The 24,884-nt window shown below is 45.1% G+C and overlaps 3 protein-coding genes across 3 annotated transcripts in view; 1 reads left to right on the top strand and 2 right to left on the bottom strand.

Annotated features, from left to right (window-relative positions):
* Cep97 (centrosomal protein 97kDa) overlaps nucleotides 1-24,884 on the top strand; it is a 140,593-nt gene that overhangs the window by 8,642 nt on the left and 107,067 nt on the right. The window contains exons 8-9 of the mRNA XM_084592355.1: nucleotides 3,419-3,502; nucleotides 7,365-7,479. Of these exons, the coding sequence (XP_084448481.1) occupies nucleotides 3,419-3,502; nucleotides 7,365-7,479 (199 nt within the window). The remainder of the gene's footprint in view (nucleotides 1-3,418; nucleotides 3,503-7,364; nucleotides 7,480-24,884) is intronic.
* LOC146208263 (uncharacterized) lies at nucleotides 14,556-15,835 on the bottom strand. Its single transcript, XM_084592346.1, has one exon. The coding sequence runs from the start codon at nucleotides 15,762-15,764 to the stop codon at nucleotides 15,042-15,044; it is 723 nt and encodes a 240-aa protein (XP_084448472.1). The 5' UTR covers nucleotides 15,765-15,835; the 3' UTR covers nucleotides 14,556-15,041.
* On the bottom strand, nucleotides 16,247-18,660 carry LOC146208262 (uncharacterized). The gene has a single exon (XM_084592340.1). The coding sequence runs from the start codon at nucleotides 18,152-18,154 to the stop codon at nucleotides 16,424-16,426; it is 1,731 nt and encodes a 576-aa protein (XP_084448466.1). The 5' UTR covers nucleotides 18,155-18,660; the 3' UTR covers nucleotides 16,247-16,423.

Here is a 24,884-nt window from a genome sequence, read left to right as displayed (position 1 = left end):
CAATAAACATGCAGCGCTATATACTATGCACCGATTACTAAGCAAACACTTTGTTAACTCCAATATTTACTCGGCATCTAAAATCATGCGACAGTTATACTATCAAGTGCATATGAGTGGTGTCTCTGGATATGGAACAGCTTTGTGAATACCAGTCTGATGTTAGAGGACATCCATTCGAGTAAAGTTCTTTGTTGATGAAGCACACTACATATTTGACTTGTATCACCTACCATACTCAGTCTTATAATTATGTGTCAGGACTCGCAGAGGGAATATTGCTTGGCACATGCATTTTAAGTTTGCAGACTGCTTAAGATTGCCAGCGTACATCAGTGAATGGCAAGTGTATGGCAAGGATGCCTTGGTCTTTTTGCTTAGTAATTGCCTAAAGGAACTGAACACTGGAATTTAGGTCTCAAATTTTTTTCGGTGCAGAGGAAAGATTGAGGTCTAAAATGTTCGATTTCATAACGGTTTTGTTAGAAATGCTATAGAAAATTTTTAAAGAGAATTTTTCGATGAGTGCATGCACCTGTTTTTATGTTGTCTGATGCTGGAAACCATGAGCAGCGACCGCGGTGACGACTGGTGGTTGGCAAAAAAGACGTACCGAAAACAAATACTACTTTCACTCGTCAGACAATAATCAGACATTTTTTGCGTAGAGTAACGTCCTTTCCAGTTTCACTCAATGCTGTTACGGCACAATAACGTACGCCTCGTCGACGAAAGTTTTAGTGAGCACTATCATTGCATTATTCACAATTGCAGACACTGTGGCGCCATCTAGTGGCAAAACCTGAAAGAATACCTCTTGCGATGTGGTTTGTATTTGAGGACGCACTGGCGAGAGCGCAAAATATAAAAAATAATACAAGCACTTCTAGAAGAAAAAAGAACAGTGTGCAGTTATGAAAATCAGCGATATTTTGCTGACATGTAGTCATGTGGTGTACTACATTGAAAGCAATAGGGTTTCTCCGCTAGATAGCACCTCTGTTGTTCTTATGGGATTTTCAGTGGCAAGTTAAAATTGTAAAGCCTCTTTTCTTTGATATTGTAGTGCTCGATCTGTACTATATGAGGCAAGATCTTTTCATCTCCATCATAATCTCATGACATATTTTGGCCAGTGTTCTGTCCCTTTAAGGGCCACTAAGTGATACGAGTGCACATTGAAGTGCTGTGGCTAAAACAGAGAAGGCTTGTTGGTTGGCAAATAAGGGGATACAAAAACACATAAATTCTTGTCAGTGTTCACAGAGTACTGCAGGTTGTTGTCTGCTCTCCAGAGAAATGGGCCCTCAGATGTTGCATACTTGGCTCTTTACCAGCGACGGAAGAGAACCTTGCATATTTGTGCATATATGTGTGAAACTTTCGCAATCTTATCTTGCATGCACCATTAGCTTATAGCCGGCTGAAATACTGCATGACTGTTGCCATGCGCTATTCAGTTCAGTCGTTCAGTCGTGTCCGACTCTTTGTGACCCTATGGACCATGTCACGCCACGCTTTCCGGCCTCCCACTATCTTCCTGACATCACATAACTTCATCTGCAGCGCCTCGAGGATGCCATCTAACCATCACGTTCGCTGCCTACCCCTTCTAACTTGTGCCATGCTATATACCTGGCTGTGATACTTTTTTTTGTATTTCGTTCATAGCTTATGAAGTAGCTTCTTGAAGTTCAAGTTCATAAATAGTGAGGCGCTGTATATTGCATAGGCCTATTGCATACGCCTTTGCTTTGTGAATGCCCACAAATGATTTCTCTGTGCTCAACGTTTTATTCTTCTGCATTAAATTCTAGAACAAATACATTTGCCTATGTTGTATGTAATAGCTTCTATTTTTACTATTATATGAACTGGACTTTTCATTGTGAATAACTTAACTATCGCTGGTTTCCATCCTTCTATGGTACTATGGCATGCGTTTAATGTCAACAGCACAGGTCCCATTAAAAGGGCAGTGTTAGTGCAAGGGAATCAAAGTGAAAAAAAAAAAAAATAATAATAAATAAATAAAATGCTATTTCTGTGCTGCAGTAATGAGCCTACAACACAGGAAAAACATTTGCAGCGAGCTGATTCAAATCCTAGAAAGAGGGAATTTTCATTTTGTGCACCAACAGCAACTGTAGTAGAATGCATTAACTTTTCTTTTTGATGCAGAAATTTAAAGAAAAAATTATAGTGTATAAGCTGAGTGAGTGTTGTTATGTATTTGCTTTTTTACTTTGTTTTTGAATTTAACAGTGTGGTGATAAAAATTTTTCTATGCCTAATTATGTAATTTGAAACATGGTGGCTCTATTGCTGTTTTATTATCTCAAAAAATAAAAAAAGCAATTATAGTCATCTTTAATAAAATGGACATCTTATATTCGCACATTTTTTCGCTAATATTTTTGCTATGCATGTAAGCAGTTTATTGACATCGCACTGGTCACAAAATGAGATACCACGCAGCATTTTTGTGATGAGACAGTAAATGTAGAGACACACCAAAGCCCCAGCATGCATTGGTGGTAATTGTTTGCTATGTTAATTGGGAAAAAATGGTTAATTTTTGGCATGGCACATGAGCTGCATTGTAGACAGCTACCTTTCTTTCTTTTTTTGCCTAGCTTACCTCGTTTGATCTGTCAGCAGTTGTTTGCTCTACGAGGTAGTGTGGCTAGGTGACAATTCCAAAAGGCACTAATGCATTGCAGTAGTGAAGTCAAAAGATGAAGCACTAGACAGAGTTGCACAAAATTCTAGCCTGGTGTGGCTGGTGCAGATATCGATAGTAGAGCAAAACTTCTATACACTAAGTTGCATATAAGCGTTTTCTTTGGGTGCTTCTGTTTGTTGACAACTGGACTTATCCTTTTTAACATATTGTCAGTCATGATCATTGGAAATTCATCCTCAAGCACCCTGCTGTTTTCTTTCAAGCAGTTCAAGATAGTTCGCACTCACTGTACTTGTTGTCTGATGTTTTTAATCAAAATGGTCACTCTTTTTTTTCTTTTCTTGCACGGTATGGTTTGGTAGAGGATACATCATCATTAACTGGATCTTATTTTACTTTCATGAGAATGGTGTGTGGTCTAGTGCGTAAGTGTAAATTGGTTCAAACTTGTGACAATGTTTTTTTGCTTTTCAACTTGGACACAAATGGAAGAGCTTTGATTCAATTTCTAGGCAAACAACATTTTTGAGGATGTCTCAGTAAACTTGCTGTGCTCCACATATAATTAAGTTATGTGTATTTCTTTCTTTGTTTCTTTCTTTCTTTTGAGTAATTTCTGGTCTGGTCACATTGCTCAAGAGCTTTGACAAAAGTTTGGTCGATGAGCAATAACCTGTCATTAATCTCTGAAAGATAAGGAGAAAGGTTACATCCCTTAATCATTTAATGCAGTGGATTCGATTACAGGCCTTATGTCATCAATTGGTGTCTCGGCCTCCGAGTGCTGGACGACTTTGTCGTTACACAGAGGGAAAGGTAAGCAGCATATCCACTTCTGTGTCACTACTCTGGCTTTTACCACATGAGTCATTTATAAATATATGCGCTTGTCTGCACGTCAAAGCCTTAAGTGGTTTCAGTCTTCAAGAAAATTGTGGTTGCAGTTTTCTGCCTGGAAATTTGCTGAAATTGTGAGAAATGATTTGTTCACTTCATCGATGCAGCATTGCCAATTTTGTGCATAGTGTATAAAATGTCTACAAATACATAGCCTGGGTTTCACTAGCCCCACCTTTGCAGACAAGGTTAGGATAGAGGGAATAGATGCATCCCAGCATGATATCTGCAATGAAGTAAATCAGGTTGCCCGCCAATGTGACCAAGAGGTTGTTCTTGAACTAATGCCTCTTTACATGAAGTTGGGATGGTGCTTTCATTAGCTAAAACGTGTTTTTATATGACAGTTACGTCTCAGAGTCCTTGCCTAGTGGCATGATTTTAGGCTTCGCTGAACAGGCCTGACACATTTTTTTTTTTCTTGCTCCAGTCACACGGCCACATTGTGGGCTGAGAAACGTGTCATTGTCGTAGCAAGCCACTGGAATTGTGACAGTGTTATTTGCAGGAAAAAACACTTGAGCATGTGCACTTTCTGCAGCTAGATTTATTTGCTAAAAGTGGGTCAACTGGTGACCCGTGCCTAGCAAGGCAATACCACACAACATCTGTGGCTGGCAATGCGTGAATTGGGCTGGAAGCATCCTTTTTAGTTTTCATATCTGCATATTTTTTGTGATGTTATTTATCCACAGCAGCCACTCATTATCGACGAGTCGTATTACTGCCATGCATGGTTCTATTACACATGACAATGTACCGTGTGTTTTAGAGACCTGGAGGTGTTGCCCTGCCTTTGCTGACAGCACAGGTAACAGTAGACACTCTGGCCAGGCTGGATTTCTGCGAATATATGGGTGCAGTTGATGTGCACAGACTTAGTAACTAACTAGCCTGAGTTGCTTTGAGACGTTAAACCACACAAACTAAACCATAACTCTTGAGGAGAGTGGCAAGTAGGTATACTACTTTGTGATAGACACTAGACAGAATTTTTTTATATAGTTGTACCTTTTTTGTTTTATTTAATTTAGGAATTTTGCTTGTAATAGCTCTCACACTGAAATAAACTATAGTAGAGCTTCAGTTTGATGTCTTTCTTTCATGGGGAGGATTTGTGTTTTGGTTGTGCCAGGAAATTAGCTTTCAGTTTTGAAATGCAGTGGGAAAAATTTCCATTTAAAACTGATTCAGCTTGGGGCCAAGATTATAAAATTTTTATGTATCTACGTTGTTTTTTTTTTTTCCCCTTTAGATGAGATGATTAAGCCTCGGCTATTATTTAGTACAACAATACAGCTTACTTCTATATCTACTAGACGCATTTGCATTTAGTACTTGCTTTATTCGAGTGATTGGACCTCCTGTGTTTAGCTTTGTATTTCTCCTGAAAATTTCAACTCTAATGTTTGAAAGAACTACTTCACAAAGTATAATTGAGTGCAAGCATATTTCTGGCATTGTATATAGAGGTCCCCAAGCCATGTCTCATAACTTGCTCATGGTGGAGTGGAGGCTATGGGCTGAAAGGGACAAGTTTAAAATTGTATGGTGTATATGCAAGCACATGGAAAGAGCACACTAATGGAAGCTGTTGCCCTCCACTCGTAGCCTACACCACACAGCAGGCTCACTGGTATCTGCCCGTTCCCCAAATTTAACCGACCATATCCAAGAATGCCAATCATGTTCCCCTCTATTCCACTATAGTGACATTTTGTACAAACAATCGGTGCAGCTGACAAGGGAAATTGTTGAAGCCTTTGAAATGAAGAAAAGACCGAGGTTGTACGTTAACAAACCTTCGCTGTTACTGCGTGATAGTGAAGGGGAGTATCTTGACAACACGTAACTACACGTGCTCTTCTTTGTGTTTGTTTTTGTATTCCCTTATATATCGTGTTTCCAATGATTAAAGTTCAATTGAGAGTACAGCGCTTGTGGTGTGTTTTTCTCTTTTTTCGTCTGCGTGTTTCGCGCTGTTTTTTTTATAACTGCAAGCAAGTTGTGAGATAAGAGTGTACATAGCTTAAGTTAATAAAGAAAATTATGTTGAGGCTTCTTCTTGTGTAAACCAAATGCAGGGATGGCTGTCACGATAATTATAATCCATTTGTAAAATTTTCCATTTGAGTTGAAGGCTGCTAATTACAGCAGGCTCATTCGCTGCCTAGTGTGAATACTTGATGGCTCTTCGAAATACTTTCTCACAGCCACATCACTCAAGAAAATGGAAGGTGAATGGGCGTAAGTTTTAGATGGCAATCATCTGCCCTGCTAAATCTGTACTGAACACATTTTCATTAGTGCCTAAAGAAGTGTTCAAGTGTGCACAGAGGACAAGAAACAGAAATGGGCTGAAGCTTCTTATTTATCCCGTGTTTGGTATATGTTAGTTAGCTTTGTAATGTTACTAAATAAAACACTGTTTTAATCTGATTTGGATTGGATTGTAAAACAAAACATACGCATGAAAACGTTTTTGCTCTTACTATGATTTGTTGAAGAAAAGTGTAAAATGTGACAGCTTTAAATGCAGGGGCATTCTGAAGAAATGTGAGCCATAAATGTTTGTGCAAATTTAATTAACCATGAAATGGCATTAGTGCATCTTCATTTTTATTCTTTTTTTTTTGCAGTCAAGGCATTGTGACTTACTTCTTTATGTGATCATTTACGTACCGTCATCACAGTTTGATTCCCAAACATTTCATTCCCCCTCCTTGGAGCATGACATGTGGATAGTTGAAGCTGTTATTCCCTCGAATAGTCTGATGTGACTGGAAGGGCACTTTTTATTTAGCTAGGCAGCCTTTATTTTTTAGAAAAATTTGGGTATAATTCTTGGTTTTGTATTTCCTTGGACAAATAGGTGCCTTTCAGCTAGTTCTGTGATGGAAACACTAAAAACAGCAATCTTGAGTGAAAAAAAAAAAAAAAAAAAGCAAATTCTTAAAGCTAAAATTACGGAGTCAGGAAACAGCAGTTTTGTGTATTTCATTTATGCTTATGCAATGCACTCATATGGACACAGTTTTTTGTGGTAAATGTGTGTGGTGCTTAGAGTCCTATCGATGACTCTTGAGTGTTAGTTTGTTTTTACAGCTTGCAGCCTCAAGAAATCCTACCCGAAACGGGGAAACCCAAAATGTCCTAGGACGTTAGGAACAATGCAGGCAATTAGGATGCATGTAAATGTCAGAAAGAAAAATACAAGACCCCACACTGATCAGTGAAATCACTAATAGTGGTTAAAAACTGCCCCTCATCAAGTTAGCTGTTTGCACTTAGATGCTGAGCCACAGTAATTGTGCTTTTCTAAAGACAGAACAAAGTCTAGCAACAATATTCATGGGGTTCAAGCACCAGGGGGACGTGGTATTTAGATCATAACTTTTTGAATGTTTGAGAGCCATTTTTGTGCTTTTAAAGGCAAGGACCGAGAACGGCCTTTGGCAAAAATGCTCATCAGCTAGCCTGGAGTAGAAGTCGATGTTTCTCGGTTTTAACAGAACGCATAATTTTTTTACTGGTGAACATTTGTCACTGTTTTGTAGTTGGAGCTGGAAAGTATATGGCCTAGACTAAACCTACTTGGACTGAAGTTATTTTTGCAAGACTAGCTGCTCCTTTCGTCTTTGAATCACATTGAACTGCGCTTTGTTTGCTGTGATGTTTTACTCGTGCTAACAGACTACCTCCATTTATTAATTGGAGTGGAAATCTGTGCTTGGAATTTGCTTAGCAAATCTGTCAGGTTGAGCGCACTTGACCGGTGCAGCCTCAAGGCCGAGTGGCTGTACAGCCAAGGCAAGGGCCGCTGCTTTCACCTGGGCGACCACCTGGCTCTGGTCGAGTACCTGTCACAAGTGTGCCCACTCACGGGCGCTGACCAGGCAAGTCCTACCTCCTCACTGCCGCCACTTCCCTCTCTCCCGTTTTCAGCCACTGGCCTCTGTGTTGCCTCTCACCAGTTGTAAATGCGTTGCCATTCACTGTCAGTGGTGAAACATTCTACGAGGAGTCTCAAAAGGAACACCGCGCTGGACTCACGAGCAGTGTGGGAAGACTATTTTGTTTCATTCTCTCAAGGTGTACAGACTGCATGCACGCTTTGAGAGAAGTCATTGCATTTGCACACCTGAACATTCCACATTTTTCATGAATCAGCACATCACGTGCCAATGGTTACGGCCAGATACGTTATCATAACTTTGAAAAATACACTATTTGTCACGTGAACTGTGTCCACAGAAAGAAGGGAAAAAATACATGATTGTGGTCACAAAAGTGACATGTGTGGTCGGCAGTCTTTGACGAAATGTTGCTAGTCACATATGCATTAACCCGGTTGTTTTCTAGAGAGTTGTGGAAGTTGATGTGGCAGTTTCTTCAAAAGGACGGGCTTATGCTTCCATTGCAGCCAGCGATATGATAACATTATGTGACTGTGGTGACTGGAATATGAGGTGAACTCGGTGTGCATCAAAAACATTTACGGTGGCTGGCATGGTTGTTGGGAAATGTAGCACGGAATGCTGCAACGACCAGTTCCTTCAGCGTTTAATGCATGGCACGGGATACAGCACACGTTATGCCCATATGCATCACCATGTGCAGAGCGCTTTGTTGTGTGCAGTGCTGTACAAGACCACTGTGATATTACCACTTGTGATATGTTAAGTTTCTGAAGCATCATTCCTGAGATCTGATGATGTGAACGAGAAAAGTTACCATCGATTCACCATTATATATAGGGTTCGACTATTTGGCTTGTGTTTTTGAAAATTTGATGCAATTTTTTTTGTGTTTATTTCAAAATGCAATTTTTCAGTTCTTTTTTTGGCAATATATTAATTTCGATGAATGAATTACTGACTTTTTTGGTGATTTAGTGCATCTGTTCTGTATAGCAGAAACACACTAGGAGACTGCCTCCACATGTTTGCAAGCATGGACAGTATTCATCAGCAATTTTTTGGTAGTACTTGGAGCAGTGGTTTGGTTATAGGAGGAATTTCTGCCATCATTAAAAAGTAACTCAAATGAATGAGGTAGATGGCATACAAAAATACAAGTGGATATATAGATAAGGAGGAGGAGAGAAGGCAGGGATGTTAACCAAAAAGGCCTCCAGTTGGCTTTGTTGTTCTTGTTGCATTTGTGAATGACTGGGACCGATGAATTACCGACTAAATAGCCTGAGCTAGTGATGATAGCGAACAAACAGTACTCAGCTAGCAGGTGGCGAGGAGGTGTTGCCTGCTAGTCCGGCATGTAGTATAGCGTAGCAATACCTCAAATAGCACAACTGTACTGCTTATCCAACAATGCAGCTATCATGTCACTATCCTGGCTTTCTTATTTAGTCCATTTTGTGTTTTAACTGACTGTTGCTCATTCTTAACAGTCATCAAGTTATGCTTCTTATGCTAAGGGTAGCAACCTTTTTCAGTTAAAACCGAATTATACATACTGCCATGAATTCAAAGCCCAAAAATTCTATTATTAATTATGTATAACCAAAAAGTCTCGATAACCTTATTCAAAACTAGAAAACTTCAAATTTTCACTTGCAGGATTAATTCACATTTATACCGCATAGCTTTACCAGGTATGCTTGATAAGCAGTTACATATCTAGTGCGGTTTTTAATGTTCAAATAACTTATTAAATCACAGAAGACGTTGCACAGGGCTTGCGTCCAAGAAGAGTTATTTTATGAAAGACAACTATTTTGCTAAAACAAATTATAATGGACTGAATGTATTACTACTGGCTACTTATGGAATTGGCTAGCTGTTGCGAGGAGGGAAAGAATTAAATGCTTTTTGTCATAATTTCGGAAAACAATAAAACACGGCTGCTAGTATATGTTTTCGTGGAACGCTTCAAACTTGGCTGCATGGATGCATGTTCTTTTGAAACTGAACTCTACAGAAACTTCAGAGTGTACCAACTGTTTGTTGCATCATCAAGCAAGTCACAAACATGAGTGTTATCTTCATTTCTTTAAAGTCAGGCTTATTTCTTTTCACTTTGCTTGGCATATATAATGCTCCCTACCACCATAGCATTGAGGTACTGTAGCAGTGACTGGTGTCCTAGAATTTCTTGTATCCTAATCGAGTAATGTTGCTGGATCTCAAAGGGGAACTAAGCTCCAGAATGCTGCAGACTGCTTCCCATGGCCTCAGTTTGCTACCAAACAAGATATTGTCAGAAACAATGCAGTGTTCTGCTCTTTTCTTAGAGATATGGGGTGGAGATGCACGCAGCCTTGCTGTCTTTTCCTGGAATTTTCTCATAGCATTAGCTAAGGGCTGAAAGGTAGTAACATCTGTATGCTCAGAGAGTGCACTGGGAACGTGTTGCTAAAACAGTCACATTTTCTGCCGATGCTCCTATCACGTCACATTGGTTCATACATTTCTTCACATGCTTCGTGCTCCATCACCCGTGATCATATCATGAGCTTTCATAACCACTAAGGCCACCTTCTTGCTTGAGCTGGCCACCCAGTAGCATGCATACCATATAGCTACATACTGCTAGTAAACTACTACTATTTTTTTTTATTCAATGATGCTCTGGAATTCGCTATCAGATAAAACATTTCACATAAACCTGTGATGTCACTTTAACTACTCACTACCCTTCCTTCTTTTTAGTTTGCAGTGCGCATATGTGTGGATCTTGGCCCAAACAATATTTTCAGCTGTGTTTGCCCTTTTCTTTGCACATTTGTGCTTGTACTTAGTCACCTTCTACTTCTGGTTTATTCTATTCGTTTTCTTCCTACTTCTGTTTTACATGCTGCACTGGCTTGACTACAATTTTCTTTTCTTTAAATTTCAATGTTGTCAGTTCACTTACGTGAACGTGTGTAATAATTATGCACTGTCATCATTCATCAGGCTCTTAAGTGGATGAGTCATGCCTTTCACAGTCTGATTGTCATCTCCAGTTCCTAACGAGTCCAGCACGTCATGTGTTGCTTGACACTTGGTTTGCAGCGAGCAGGATTTGTCCAGCACATATTTTTTTTCAAGCAGATGGTGGTATGGGTACTAAAACACCATTTGGCTCAAATTTCATGCAAAAAATCTGTCAAAGGGCTAATGCTGTAGTAACTGAAATGAAATTTTTTTTTAGAGCAGCCAGATTCCTCTTCCTGGTTTTTACTGAGCGTCATCTAACATGATTCTGTTTTGCCGTAATAATTGTGTTTCTTTTGCTTCAGTTGATCGAATATTTAGGGGAATCCCCCATGGTGGAGTAGATTTGTTATAAGAGAGTAGTTACTCATTGACATCCACCCAAGCGCAGCCATACGGCCACAAAGGAAAGCTGTACAGCTTTCTCAAAAACTTCGCAGTTAAAAAAAATTTGTCCTGGTCCAGGGATTGAACATGGAACCACTGCCTTTCCAGGGAAGTCGCTCCATCAACTGAGCTAACCAGGATGGTCAGCAAATCAGATAGTAGGGCGAGAGTGAAGGAATGGTGTTGGTCGAATATTTAGGGGAATCCCCCAGACGGAGTAGATATGTAATGTAGTTACTCATTGACATCCACCCAAGCACAACCATATGGCTACAAAGGAAAGCTATACAGCTACAGCTTTCCTTTGCAGCCGTATGGCTGCACTTGGATGGATATCAATGAGTAACTACTCCCTTATTACTTGTCTTCAGTAGAGACCCACTGATCAAAATGTTTTTACAGTTTTTAGCAGCTTCATGACATTTAGGATGTGCCTCTGATCGAAGAGTTATGCATGACTATCTTGTTATATTTATTTATTTTTGGTTGGTTTGATTTGTAAGGTTTAACGTCCCAAAGCAACTCAGGCTACAAGAGATGCCGTAGCGGAGGACTCCGGCAATTTCGACCACCTGGAGTTCTTTAACGTGCACTGACATCGCATAGCACATGGGCGTCTTGGTTTTCGCCTCTATTGAAAAGCGGACGCCGAGGCCGAGATTCGATCCTGCATTCTTGGGAACAGTGGTAGAGCACTGTAACCACTGTGCCACCCCAGCGGGTAAATTATTTATTTTTAAATATATGCAGCACTATGGTGGTCATTGTAACTTGTGACGGGAATATATGAAGTGCTTTACCACAAGTGTTCATTTTTAGTTGTCAGAAAAGTAAAAAAACTGAGAGCACTGGGGAAATGCGAAAGCCTGACCATTTCTGCTGCACATGGTGCATCGCGCGCAAGGCCAGTGCTCATAGCCATGTAACATTTTCATGCAACTTGACCGCCATGTGAAGTGGTCATGTAACACGAATGTCTCACAATTGAGAATTGAATTCATTCAATTCCATATTACTATTTCTTTTATGCTGCAGTTGTCTGTCCATGACTAGGAATCACTTAACTAATTCACGAATTTTGTTTTCATTCCTACCACAGTACATTTTACGCACAAAGTAATCTTTTTACGCACTATTTTTCACCAACACATTCACACAAGACGCCGCTTTGAATTGAATTAACCATTCAAATCATTAAGTCAATTTAATTGATTAACTAATTATAGAAGAACAGAAAGCTGAGCAAGTTGCTTCCTGTTATCCACATTAATACAGTCCGGAAAAGACAAAAGACGGAACGAGCAGAAGTCAGACGGAACAAGTTGGTGCCTGTGTTGTTGTGTTTGTTCAGTTTCATTTTTACGCTGTTTTATTATAGATAACTAATTACAATTGGTCAATTTCACTACTACATATTACTCTCTCGTGAATTTACTACACAAAACCGGTAAACTTTTCACATTCATCTATACGGGGCGACGTTTTCGTGCTGACAGATTTTTCCTGCATATTTTGCCTACAAGTATAATGCTTTCACATTAAAATGAATTGGTTTGCTTGCCTTTAAGCATTATTATTCTGCTCTGCGACTTTTCAAAGAAAAAAGAAAGTGACTGCTTCATGAGAGCATAGCCTAATTTGGCCAACATACAACCAGTTGTCTTCATATTACTTCACTCTGAATGTTGGAAGCACACTGTCGCTGGCTGCAGTTGACTTTTCCAGCGATGTTTTTTCCTACTCTAGTTTTAAAGGGATGTACTGCAAGTCCACTTCAACTCTGGAACCTTTCCTCATGTTTCCTTGATGCCATTACAAGCAGATGAATGAAAGATAGGTGCACCTTTTTGAAGTGACATTTTTCGTCTATTTCACGTGCCCTAGATGAGGTAATTGAAGTTTCTGGTTTATAGTGAATCCATGCGCCTTCATACTGCATACTAAGTATGCACAACCATTCAGAATACTCAGCTCTTTTCATTGGCCTCAGGTTGTATAACTTTCAGCACTGGGAATTGCCATATCGATTGGCGGATCGAGCCCCTACAATCTCATGCACGTTGCGGCTCCTAGTGAGCGCAGCAGTTCTTGACGACATGAGAGGTGAAAGAAAAGAGTCACTTAGCAGTTTCTGCTAGCGTGTTTTTCAACACAAGTGAAGAATTAGTGAATTGCAAGACTAGTTGCTTATTTTTGATGTTTAATGACTGTACAAATGTCATATTTTTGCTTTCTTTTTGTCCTTTCAAATGATGCTTTACTGCACATGGACCGCACTGTGGTATTCCTTACAGCCATTAAAGAAGGCTGTGGTTGAATTTCTTCTTGATGCAGTTTCAGTTTCAACAACCAAATGGAGGCTGTGACGTGCAAGGAGTTTTCGGGTCACATGAGGCATGAAAAGCAACTTCTGTAATTGCTAATACATGCTATCTAAAGTAAACACTGGAACAACTTCGTAGCATTAGCCATTGCAGTATTTTTGGTGCCTTGATAGCTATTGTTTAGTTGATGAAATGGAAACAGTATTAGAGAAGAGATTCAGGTGTAAATTGGTGGTGTTTTGCAAATACCAAGTAGTGAACCATGTTTCTCATTTCTTATGCAACACCACAAGGAAGGCATGCAGCTAATATTAACGCTAGTTTTTCGGCAGTGCTTACCTTTAAGCTTTTACATGCTGCTTCCAACAGAATTGGTAAAAGGCAAACAAACCTTACACTGGAGTCCATCACGTCTGTGTGTGCCATTTTTGCTTCTTTGAAAGGGATGCTGAGAATTAGAATAAGGGTATTGTGCCACCCGTAATGTGATGGCAGCACAAGGAAGGAGACCACAGTCAAAAAAAGCCAGCAAAGATTTCCTCCTTTAATTGCATCCACGTTTTTCGAAGTCAGTACAGAGCAGTTTGTTCAGGCACAGTTAAGGGACTTTGGCTGACAAGTAATAACTAACAGTTTCTGGATTCGGGAGGGTAGCAAATGTGCAACTTTGAGCAGTACATTATGTATCTAAGTAAGAGAGGACGGCTGAAGACTGGAATGTGGACTGTCTCTTGGAAGATAGTTCATAAGGAGATACACCTACTTGACATTTAGACAAGCACAGTGTTTTCTTCACCAGGGGCTATTCATTGAGCAGAGGCAGAGGCGTTTTAGCTTCACGCATCAGCCGGATTGCATGGATTTCTCAACAGCGTGCCTAAAAGGAGGTTTAACATGCTAAGTGTCTCACATCTGCATCACCATGTGGCAGTAGTCAACACCAAGGACCCCTCTCGGCACCATAATCATTATGCTTGTAACCTCATTCCAGACAAGTAAAAAATATCGGGCATCCACCAAACAAAGCCTTATAATGCCTCGTCATAGTTTTTAATAGTTCTATGTGAAAACTCATTTTACAAGTCAGACCTAGCATATTCCATATATATATGTACATACGTCATATCTTTCCTAAAGGAAGTAATGTAAACACACGAAAAAGCTGCAGTCCACTAAGTTAGTTTGTGCATGGATCATGTGGCCGAAGAGAAGCAAAAGTGAGTAGTAGTAAAGTTATGTGCTGTGACTGGCACTGATTGCACAGATACTGTGTGCATGCTCTAAAGAGGCAACCAGGTCTCACAATCGCACCAGCTTGGCGAATTTTGAAAAAAAGAAAAAAAAAGAGAGAGAGAGAGAGAACAAGGCGGCAGTCACCGTGTTTGGCACGGCCAGTCCCGAAGGTAGGCTAAGGCAATGCGCGTTGCACATATATGCCATGGCGGCTCAAAACAACAGCGCGGGGCGAAAGGAAAGAGGGGAAAAGTATTGCACTGAGCTAAGTAGGAGCGCGTTCGGAGGACAGACAGCGCGAAGAAAGCGTGTGTGCGCGAGGCCGTCCGAAGGACGTGATCAGGCGTTCCTCCTTCGGGGAGGACGAATTTCGGGTCGGCCTGACGCCCGGGAGGAAACGCACTTCGGTTGGCGACCCCCCGGCGCTGGTTCTTCGTCGTCGTCCACGTGAAGAGGCTCAGCCGAGTTGTAATAGTTGACGGGCAGCGTTGACTAATGGTAGTGGTGGGACCGCGTGCGCGGCTCGCCCGGGCCTGCCGCCTCCGCGACCCGGGGGGTCCGTCGCGGGGCCGCCGGTCACGTCACGTTGTCCACCAGTCTGTTGGGCGTCAGTCCCAGGAAGCTGGCGAACACCTCGCGTTTGTCGGTGGCGCAGGCGCTCGTTGGTGCAGCCTGGCCCCGCTGCTCGCATAGCGCGCGTAGTGCCTTCTCGGCGATCACCGTGAACGGGACGGTCACCTCGGGAAAGCCGTTGCCGTAGTCGCCGCGTAGTAGCACGCGTTTGGCGGGTGGCGGCGGCGGGGCGGCAGCCGCAGGCATCATCGGTGGCGCGTAGCTGGGGTACTCGCAGGGCGGCAGGAAAGCGGGCGCTCTTGCCGGCGACGGCGGTTCGCTGGCCTGCGGCTCGCGCGGTGGACACTTCCGGTAGAGGCTCGCGTCGGCAGCGGCCACGGCACGTGCGGGTTCTCGATGCCAGCTCTCGCTCCAGCAGGGCTCACCGCGCACCTCTCCGGGGGGTCGTGGTGCGTAACACGCGGCTGCGCCCACGGGTGCCTGCGGCCAGCAGCCCTGATGGTGCAGGGCGGCCGCTGCTGCGTGACCGCGCGGCGGTGGCGGCGGCGGCGTGGCCGGTGGAGTGCTGGCGGTGGCCGCCTTTTTCACCTTGCGCCATCCGCGGATAGTGGACTCGTTCAGGCCGAACTTCGTGCCGGCAGCCCGGTTGCTGAAGCGCTCGGCGAACTGTATCACCTGCAGCTTGAACTTGGCGTCGTACTTGCCCTTCTTAGCGGCCGGCGTCATCGCGCAGCGCTCGTTCCGCTGCTGCGTTCGCCCCTGTGCGCGAACGGGGTAAAAGACCTCAGTCTGTTTCGGTCGCCCAGGGAGGGCGCCACGAGTCGCGCGCCCTTCCTCTCTGCCACTCGCGGCAGCAGCAGCGCGGTAGCAGCCGCCGCCGGTGAAAATTTTGCCGCTGTTTGCCGTTTTGCTGCGGACACAGTCAAAATTTGATGCAGTATCGCGCCGGCAGCCGCTGTCTCGACACCTTCGTTTTCGCTGGTCTTACCTGTTGTTTTTTTTTCGAGTACCAGTATACGGATAAAGGTCCGCGCACTGATGAGAACAGTGCAAAATGCGTTTTTCCGCATGAGTGGTGCCGTTGGCACCGGGCGGTGGTGGCCGTGCTGTATGTGACGCATTGCATTGTTCTGCGAACAGCGAACGGGCCACGATAAAGGGACTTGCCTTTCATTGCACGCAGAAAGACGGGAGACGGGGTTCGTGGAGACCTCTACACACTTTTTAATACAAAGTAACAAGAATTCCCCTGCCCCTCCAATTCAAAACACGAGCATTGTGATCTACAAAAAACATTCACAGCTGCACTCGCCCGTATGTCAACGACTGAAACATTGCAATTCACGAAAGGGCCGTCATTGTTGTAGTCCTCACACGCAGAGTACCTAAGGGCGCGGCCTGCCTCGAGCAGCGCTGTTGTGCTTTGCCCACAGCTTCTTAATGATGCTGTCCAGTCTCTGCCTGCTACCAGACCTCATGTAGAACAAACCGATGGGTGGAACATAGTTTGGCCTGGCGCGGCCCAAGCAAGACACTTTGGGCGCGGTGGCCTTGGTCACAGTTCGCGACAAGTCCAGAGGCTGGTGCTCCGAAGACGTGCCTGCTTTGCTTTGGACCACAGGCTGCCTGCTTGCAGAGGACCCTTGGGACTTGCCCAAACAGAGAAGTGCAGCCAGCTTGGCAGGTGGTGGCGATCCCGAAGGGAACATTCTTGCATGCACACTGGGGTGGTCCATGATTGAATTGTGGTTGACAAAGCCCCGGCCACCATTTTGGCCCACAGACACATGGACATGATGGAAGGTTTGTGGAGATTTGCTGCTGTCCAGAGGCTGTAGTGCAGGTAGCTCTGTGTGACCTCTCATCTTGCACTTAAGCTTTGAAGTGTCCTGAATAAGACGCCTTCTGTTTTGTGGAGGCTCGTAGGGTACATAATGGCCAGGAGTAGTACTTTTGCGAGGAAGTGAGCGACCCCCCACTGCACTGTGAACGGTTCCACCAGTGTCCATCCTATGCACAAGTTCTTTGGGAGTAGTATGGGTGCCGGTCAATTTCCTGCCCTGCAAGAAGTCAGTGTTTGGTTCAGACAGCGGTACCTTTGGCATGGCAGTCTTTGATAGAGTAGAGGAGGCAGTGTTCGACGCTGTGCTGATTGAAGTGTGTCTAGGTGGCAAGCCACTTACAACCTGTGTGTCGGTTTTCACAGCACTGTTTGGGAAATGGTTTGAGGTATCAAGTACTGAAGTTAATGGAGAATCTTTGGTTAACAACTCTGATGCAACCCCGCCAGATGTGGGTGCTGTGGGCAGCTCCACCTTTCGCACTGCAAAAGGGACAAACAAACTTTCACTAGAAACACCAAGAGTATGGTTGCTGTCACAGCATGCGCTCTGGGACACAGATTCCATCTTTTGCACGGCAGAGTGACTGGCTGCTGGAGAGGCCGGTGGAGCTGGGGAACCTCTTGTAGACACAGAGCCACACGAAGCGCGTTCCTCGGCTTCGGGCTTGGCCAGGGACGGCGGGCTCGACGGCCGGCTAGTCGCTGCCTTATCGCCGGGGGGCTTGGCCGCAGATAAGCCGTCAGGTGTGACAGCGTGCGGTCGGTGCAGCGAGATCTTGAGTTTGAGCGAGCCTTCCTCGAGCGTGCAGACGCCATGCAGGTCGCCCTTTGCCTGGTCCGCGCTGTCGTTGCCGCCGGTCGTCTTCTTGTGGTGGTGGTGGTGGTGATGGTGGTGATGCGAAGCCAGTGCCTGACCGCCGTCGTTGGGCAAGCCGCTGTCGGACTCGCATCCGCGCTGCACGTCCCCGCGGGCGGCTTTCTTGGTGCGTTCACCGTCCTCGCTGCGGCGCCGCTTCACCGCAGGAGAGGTCAGCAGCGGTGGCCGGGCCAGCGTATGGCCTCCGTCCGCACCGGCATCTCCGTTTTGCGCGTACATGGCGTCCGGCCGCCGCTCGCCAGCCTCCTCCTCGTCGTCGTCGTCAAGCACAGCGTGCCGCACGTGGTGGTGCTGGCCGCACGGGTCCCGGACTCCGTGCACTTGGGTGTCGTTCGAGTGCGGCGAACAGGCGACCAGGTCGGCGCTATGGACGAGCGGTTGATTGATAGGGCGCATACGTCGTCGCGCGGCTCGTCGAGCGCCAATTCTCAAATGTCACCCAGCCGGGGGCAGATCGGCGCCGGCGAGAGCGTCGGCCGGGGCGAGTAATGTAGCGCTGTGCTTCCGTTTCTTCTTCGGGGCTCCTTGTCGTGTTCGGCCACGCAGCGAAGCAAAGATGGATTCCTCGTGCCTACCTCAGGAGCCTGTAGCGCAGTCGGCGGGCCGACCGCGGCGGCATGCCGTGTCGGCCGAGGAGCGAGCGAGCGGTTTGTTTTGCCGCGGCGCTGGTCGTCGTCGTTGCTCGACCGTCCGTCACTCGGGTGCTATGGGTGATGATCGTGGGGCTGCAGGACGGCGGGTGCATTCGAGGTGGAGTGTGCGGTAGTCAGGCCAAGTACACAAGGCGACGACATGGCCCATTCCTGTGACACAACATCGTCAGGGCAAGCCGTCGTTCGCTTGCACCCCCAAAAAACTCTTGGTTTTCTTTCCGCTCTCCCTCGTTCATTCTCTCCCGCGAATATGACACGGGTTTTTGACGTCGGGCGGCGCTGCGATGTCAGACCGCAAGCCGAAGGCGAACTCAGATCAGCGCAAGCCGAAGGCGAACTCGGTGACTCCAGCGAACGCACCCCCCGACTGTGTTTAAGTGGTCTGTGTGTGGCTGTGTGTGTGTATATGCTAAGACTTATGTCATGTAAACGGCTAGGGTACACATCGTGCGCCCCCCCGATGCAAAGGGATTGCCACATAATCATCATCATCATCATCATCATCATCAGCTTTATGACCGGAAACAAGCGCTCCATCTTTTTCGTTCCTTCTTCTTTTCTTCGCTCATGCTGAGAGGAGGAGGCGGAGGTAGAGGGATGCTTGGGCGCGGTGGCGAGGAGGAAGGATGCGAAATTCGGCCACCAGGAGCCGTCGATGAGGTTGGCGGGCGCGGGCTGGCGAGCGGGAGCGTAGCGCGCGAGTGTCGTCTTTGCGTCTCGCATTCCAGTCTGCGATGCGTGTTCGCGATCTACGGAGCTTCGCTTTGCTGTGCGGCAGCCTTGCGAGAGTCTCACGATCGATTATTTATGTGTGTTTGTTCGCCTATGTCTGGCTTGCTAGAGCGCGCCGGTGATTCCAAGGTGAAATTCCTCCGGCGACGTAGTAGCTCCGGCGACCGGCAGAATTTGACAGTCGTTGTCATTGGTCGCCATATCTCGCGCAGTGGAAAAAACATTTCACGATACAGGACCTCCATTACACAGCGAAGCCTGGACAGGGCTGTAAAAGTGAACACTGTTCGCAATTTCATAAAAAAAAAAGTAGCTACTTACGCCCCCTCCCCCTTTCTCCTCCTCATTCCTGGGTTTTACAAAGCAGGAATCCCTACAAGAACTATAGTCAAATATATTGCTGTCCCTGGCATCTTCAAATACAAACGCGTATAACTGCTGGTGTATTACCTGTAACCTCATTTGCAGTAACGGCGCAAAGAGGAGGCGAAGGGTGGGTCAATCCAAACTTCTACTGGGGCGCTTCCTCAGTTCAATCCCTGACCAGGTGTTTTTATTAACCAACAACACGTCTTATTTCATGCATTTACTTGAGCCAGCTATTGTGCTAAGGTCTCGTCGCTCTTTTTTTACGAACAATGCCACGAAGGCCTCGCCCCAGCCAGAAATTTTTCTCCGTCCCCCTCCCGAACCCTTTAGCGCCACCCTACCAAGAATGAGCTGGTGCCGTTCCTGATAATTTCAACGCATTTTTTTTTTTTAATTTATCATACCTGAAATTCCGCGCCAGCTGTGTCAAATACAAACCGTCTGTAGTTCAGAACCAAGGCGGTTATAAAGAAGTAAGTTCTGTATTACTCTCCTTGCTCAGAGCCGACAAAACTGGAGAACGCAGTACAGATAAGATAGAAGGATGAAGCTTTGTTGGACAAGGAAACGCAGCCGGCCGAAATGCGCTTTTTTTTTTTCTTGAAGAGATAGCATCTGTGATACAATGATAGAAAAACGATCGATGGCGCAGTGCATTGGCGCATGTTACCTTATCCTGTCTTGTGCAGTGTGTCTGGATCGATAGCTGTGCACAACGTGCTAAATGAGCTAACCTCAAATTTTGTAAAACAAACAAAAAAAACCCCTTCATATTCTTTCAGGGCTTGAATACGCGCTTATCCATTTGTTCCGCAATGCAACGATAAAGCACTTAATATTTTATCAATCGGTTCGGCGTCAGAGATCGATGCGAATTCGGTGATGTTTGACTGCGCATCGATCGTGCTATACATGTCGCCTGCATTCAAGTGTCAATTACCGATCTGAGTAATCGAATGCTCGGCTCGATAGTGGTATAGACGCAGAAGCGAGGAGCAGCACGTATAGGCCTTATAAGACGCTCTTGAGCACGAACAGGAGAGCGTGATGCCTCATGTGTGCTTGGTATTCTGGACGGCTTCAGTTACTGACGACGGAGAGAATAGGGAATACGTCTGTGAAACAGCGCAGCTGGCACTTCGGGACGAAAAGTCTGACTTTCACTGCGTGAAATCTTAGTCGCATGTTCTTTCTTTGAAGTGTCGTGGAGCACATTTGATAACATGACAATCATGTCGATCGCGCCAGCAAACATTAAATTACCTATAATTGGAATGTTTGTTTTTCTATGTTGTTCCGGCTTCAACAGCCAAATGGTGCACGAGTTGAGGTTGCACGATTCATACAGGAACTGCAGTGTGATCGCTGCTTTATTGGTTTAATTTCGGCCCAACCTTCACGCAAGTATGTCCTGCAGATGGGATGACTTATATAGGAACGAGCACCGAATATGTCGCAATTCTTGCATCTTTGACGCGACGTAAAAACGCCTTATACTCCGCAATCCCCGTTCGGATGTTGAAACCGATACTGATCGATAAAAAAAATAATTTATAAATTTTCAGCTAGTGTAGTGAATTCGACGTAATGATTCATGTGCAGTAATGTAAGGACGAAAACGCGCAGCCTCAAATTAGGCGTCCGTGCACCTTTGAGGCGCCATGTAACACTGTCGCGCTATGCATGACCGAGCCACATCGCGATAGCGCTTCTTCGAGTGCTAGAGTGTAGTAGCTCATACTGAGCGCGATTATACCATCAGGCGGGAATGTTTTAGATGGGCTTGCGATCAGGCGCTCAAAGACAATTTCAGGACTGCACGTAGGAAGTGCTTTTGAAGTGCACGTCGGGAACCCAAAATTGGAGTGCAGCATGCACTTCGATGTCTCGTTGTAACTGCAAACTGCACGAGGGAAAATTTTTATTTATACATAATTCCCCCCCCCCCCCCCCCCCTCTTTTTTAGCTGTTCATGCTTTGCAATGTGCTGCGTATCAATATAAATAAAGAGCTATAATTTAATTTTTTTTTCTCTGCTCCGTCAAAGTGTTGTGAACAGGTTCCTCGGCAGGGGATTAATACTTAATAATATAATAATACGGCAGGGGATTAATACGGCTAGAGACTGGAATTCTCTGCCTGATGATATTGTCAAGTCTACTACGCTTTCTTCATTCATCTCTAAGTTGTTTAGTGTTGTTCATGATTCATAAGGACGGTTAATGTGAATCTCGTCATTGATGTGAGTGTTGTTCATTATGTGTGTGTTTTATTTTGACATTCCGGTAATTGACTAGTTTTAAGTCACTGGTTCGAATCGTTCAATGTTTCTTGTTTCTTTGTTTTGTTCCTGAAGGGCATCTCAATTTCTGTTCCATCTTTTTGCTTGTTCCTTTTATATAATACAATCTCCCAAACCTGCGACAGCCTCAAGCGAGGCTAGCAGTACGTTGTAAATAGAATGAATAAATAAATACTCTTGCATCGAAACAGCATAAACCCATAAGCATCATCATCATCACAAGCCAGATTGTACCCACTGCAGGGTGAAGGCCTCTCCCATATTACTCCAATAAACCCGTTCCTTTGCTAGCTAAATCCACTTGACCCCAGCGAACAATTCTTACCGTCATCAGCCCACCAACTTTCTGCCTCCCACAGATATTAACGCGGTAGCGTTAAGGAGCTCGTGTCGCAGAAAAGCCGGTGTCGTCGGCGTCTAGTGAGCGATAAATTCCGGCATGCACTTCATAAATAAAAAGCAAGTTCCAAGATGGGCTGGGTGGGAATCGAACCAGGGGCTCCGGAGTGTGAGACGGAGACGCTACCACTCAGCCACGAGTTTTTTTTTTTTTTCTTGCTTGTTTTGAGTTCACATCAATTCAAAAAAGATCCACAATAATGGTAAAACTCGCAACAACCAGACTTCGGCTGTCACGAAAGGTTTAAAATTTTTTGAGGACAGCCAGTTCATCGAGCACACTGATCCAGTCAGGTGGATCAGAAAGCACCCGATACGTTTCTCTAAGGAGCAGCACACTCTCGATAAAGTTCTCGCGTACAGGACGCGTGTTGACATCTGCATGTTGCACTTGCATCCTTGTTTTCCACAGGCTGTGGAGGCCCAAGACCATGACTAAATCCAAAGGAATACCCTCACTCTCGACTGGAAGGAACCGTATGCCATACGGATCTAACGGAAGGTCTTTCTTTAGTGTTCTCTGGAGAACATCCCAGTGAAAGACTGGGTCCCAGCAATCCAGAAAGACGTGCTCGATTGTCTCTGGTTTTTTGCAAAGGAGACAGTCTGTTGTCCAGGGAACGAATAAGCCTCTTTCATGTAACCAGGTTTTAACAGGTAATGTGTTGGAATGTAGCTTAAAGAAGAACGTTTTAACTGAAGGCCTAACTGGCATCTTTTTCACACGCTTTAAGACATCCTGTCCGGGGCCTCCACGGTGTGGTGCACGGTAAATCGGCAATGGTATCATCACATCCAGAAGATCTTTGTACAGCTTCTTCTTACACACTTTGCTCAAGTATTCCATTGAAAAACGCGCATGCAACATTCTGAAAGACAAGACAACTTCGCGCATGTACCCTTTTAAAGCGCCACTCATATTCTCACCAGAACAGACAACGTATTCTGGAAGCATTTTACACAGTCGTACTTGCATGACCGTCCTCAAGAATTTATCGTTTTGATCACGAAGGAAAAAAAAAAACGCGAGACAACCTGTCGCAAAAAGAGATGCACAAGGCCCAAGCCCCACGCCTTAACAGGAAGAAAGAGGTTGGTTCTGCTGCACTTTTCCCATGTTGATGCCCACATGAAAACGGCAAAGACGCGATGAATTTTTTGAATGCTAACACGCGTAGCCGAAAGCACATTCATTACGTACCATATCTTTGCCACAAGGAAAACATTGCACACATAAGCGCGTGAGAACATTGACAACGGCTTGCCCTGCCATGAATCAGCTTTCTCTCTCGCTCTCTCTGCTTGGCCAGCCCAGAAAGGGGTGGGATCTTGGTACGATTCAAGCGGCACGCCTAAATACTGGGTCGGCAATTTTGACCATTGCAAACGAGAAAAGTATTCAGGCGTAACATCCCAGTCTCCATGCCAGAAACCGGCACTTTTTTCCCAATTTACTTCACAGCCTGTCTGTCGGCAGAATTTTTCAAAAAGGGCAGTAACTTCTTGAATGCTTTCTCTGCTTGAACAGAATACAGCGATGTCGTCTGCATATGCCAGCATTTTGACCTGTGCTGACTGCAGCATAAAACCAGTTATACGTTCATTGTTTATGATAGACCGGCAGAGAGGCTCGAGGTAGGCCGCAAACAGTAGGGGTGACAGGGGGCAGCCTTGCCTCACTGACGACAGCACACGAATGCTGTCAGTGAGCTCTCCATTCACAATTATCCGTGTCGTGCAGTTCGCATACGCCATTCGAACACCTTCCTCAATCACTCGCCCTATGTTTGAGTGTGTCAATACTTCGAACAAGGCATCGTGCGAAACGCGATCGAATGCTTTGGCGAGATCCAGCTGTATCATTGCCACTCGAGATCCAATCGCGTCACAACACTCCAAAACAGTTCGTACCACGTGCACATTAGTTGCGATGCTTCGACCTTTAATGCCGCACGTCTGATGTGGCCCAACCAGACTCGGTATTACACTTTGAAGCCTTTTCGCCAGCACTTTCATGTATATTTTGTAATCCACGTTGGTGAGGCTTATCGGCCGATAAGAACCCACCAACAGGCGTTTTCCTGGCTTATCATACTTCGGAATCAAAACAATGTGCGAGGTAGAAAACGACGGTGGGACCTGCTTACGTTCGTATGACTCATCTAGCTCTTTAAGCAAAATCTGGGCTGTGTAATCTTTAAATGCTTTGTAGAAAGCAGCGCCAAGCCCGTCAGGTCCACTCAGCCACGAGTTCGATGCTTGAAAGCGGTACAAAAGCGCTTCTAGTGAATGCGGTGTTGCCTTAGAAACATGCCGTAGAACGTTATACTGCAGTGTATATCGGTAATTATGAGCATGTTACTTACAGAAGTCGCAGTTACACGAGTAGCGAAGTACGTTTCCGCTACATTTCTTCTGCGCACATGCAGAGCCATCTTGCGGCAAACACAGAAGAACCCCTCCTCGCAATGTGCGGCGCTGCCCCGACACGTGGCGCGCCACTCGCCCCTGACGTTTCGCCGTGCACCCTCACAGGTTGTAGAATCAAGCGTCTTTCCTTTCTTTAGATCACTATCTTCGCTCACCCGCTTCTCCCCTTCGGGCCGCGCGGGTACCGGTGCGAGGATGCCCCAATACCCTTGCGTTTAGTAAGTTTTCTCGACGAGGTGCA

This window comes from Amblyomma maculatum, chromosome 1 (genome assembly GCF_055883805.1).
Source record: "Amblyomma maculatum isolate TAMU_Amacu chromosome 1, ASM5588380v1, whole genome shotgun sequence".
NCBI classification, from domain to species: domain Eukaryota; kingdom Metazoa; phylum Arthropoda; class Arachnida; order Ixodida; family Ixodidae; genus Amblyomma; species Amblyomma maculatum.
This window is presented reverse-complemented; position numbering and strand designations above follow the sequence as displayed.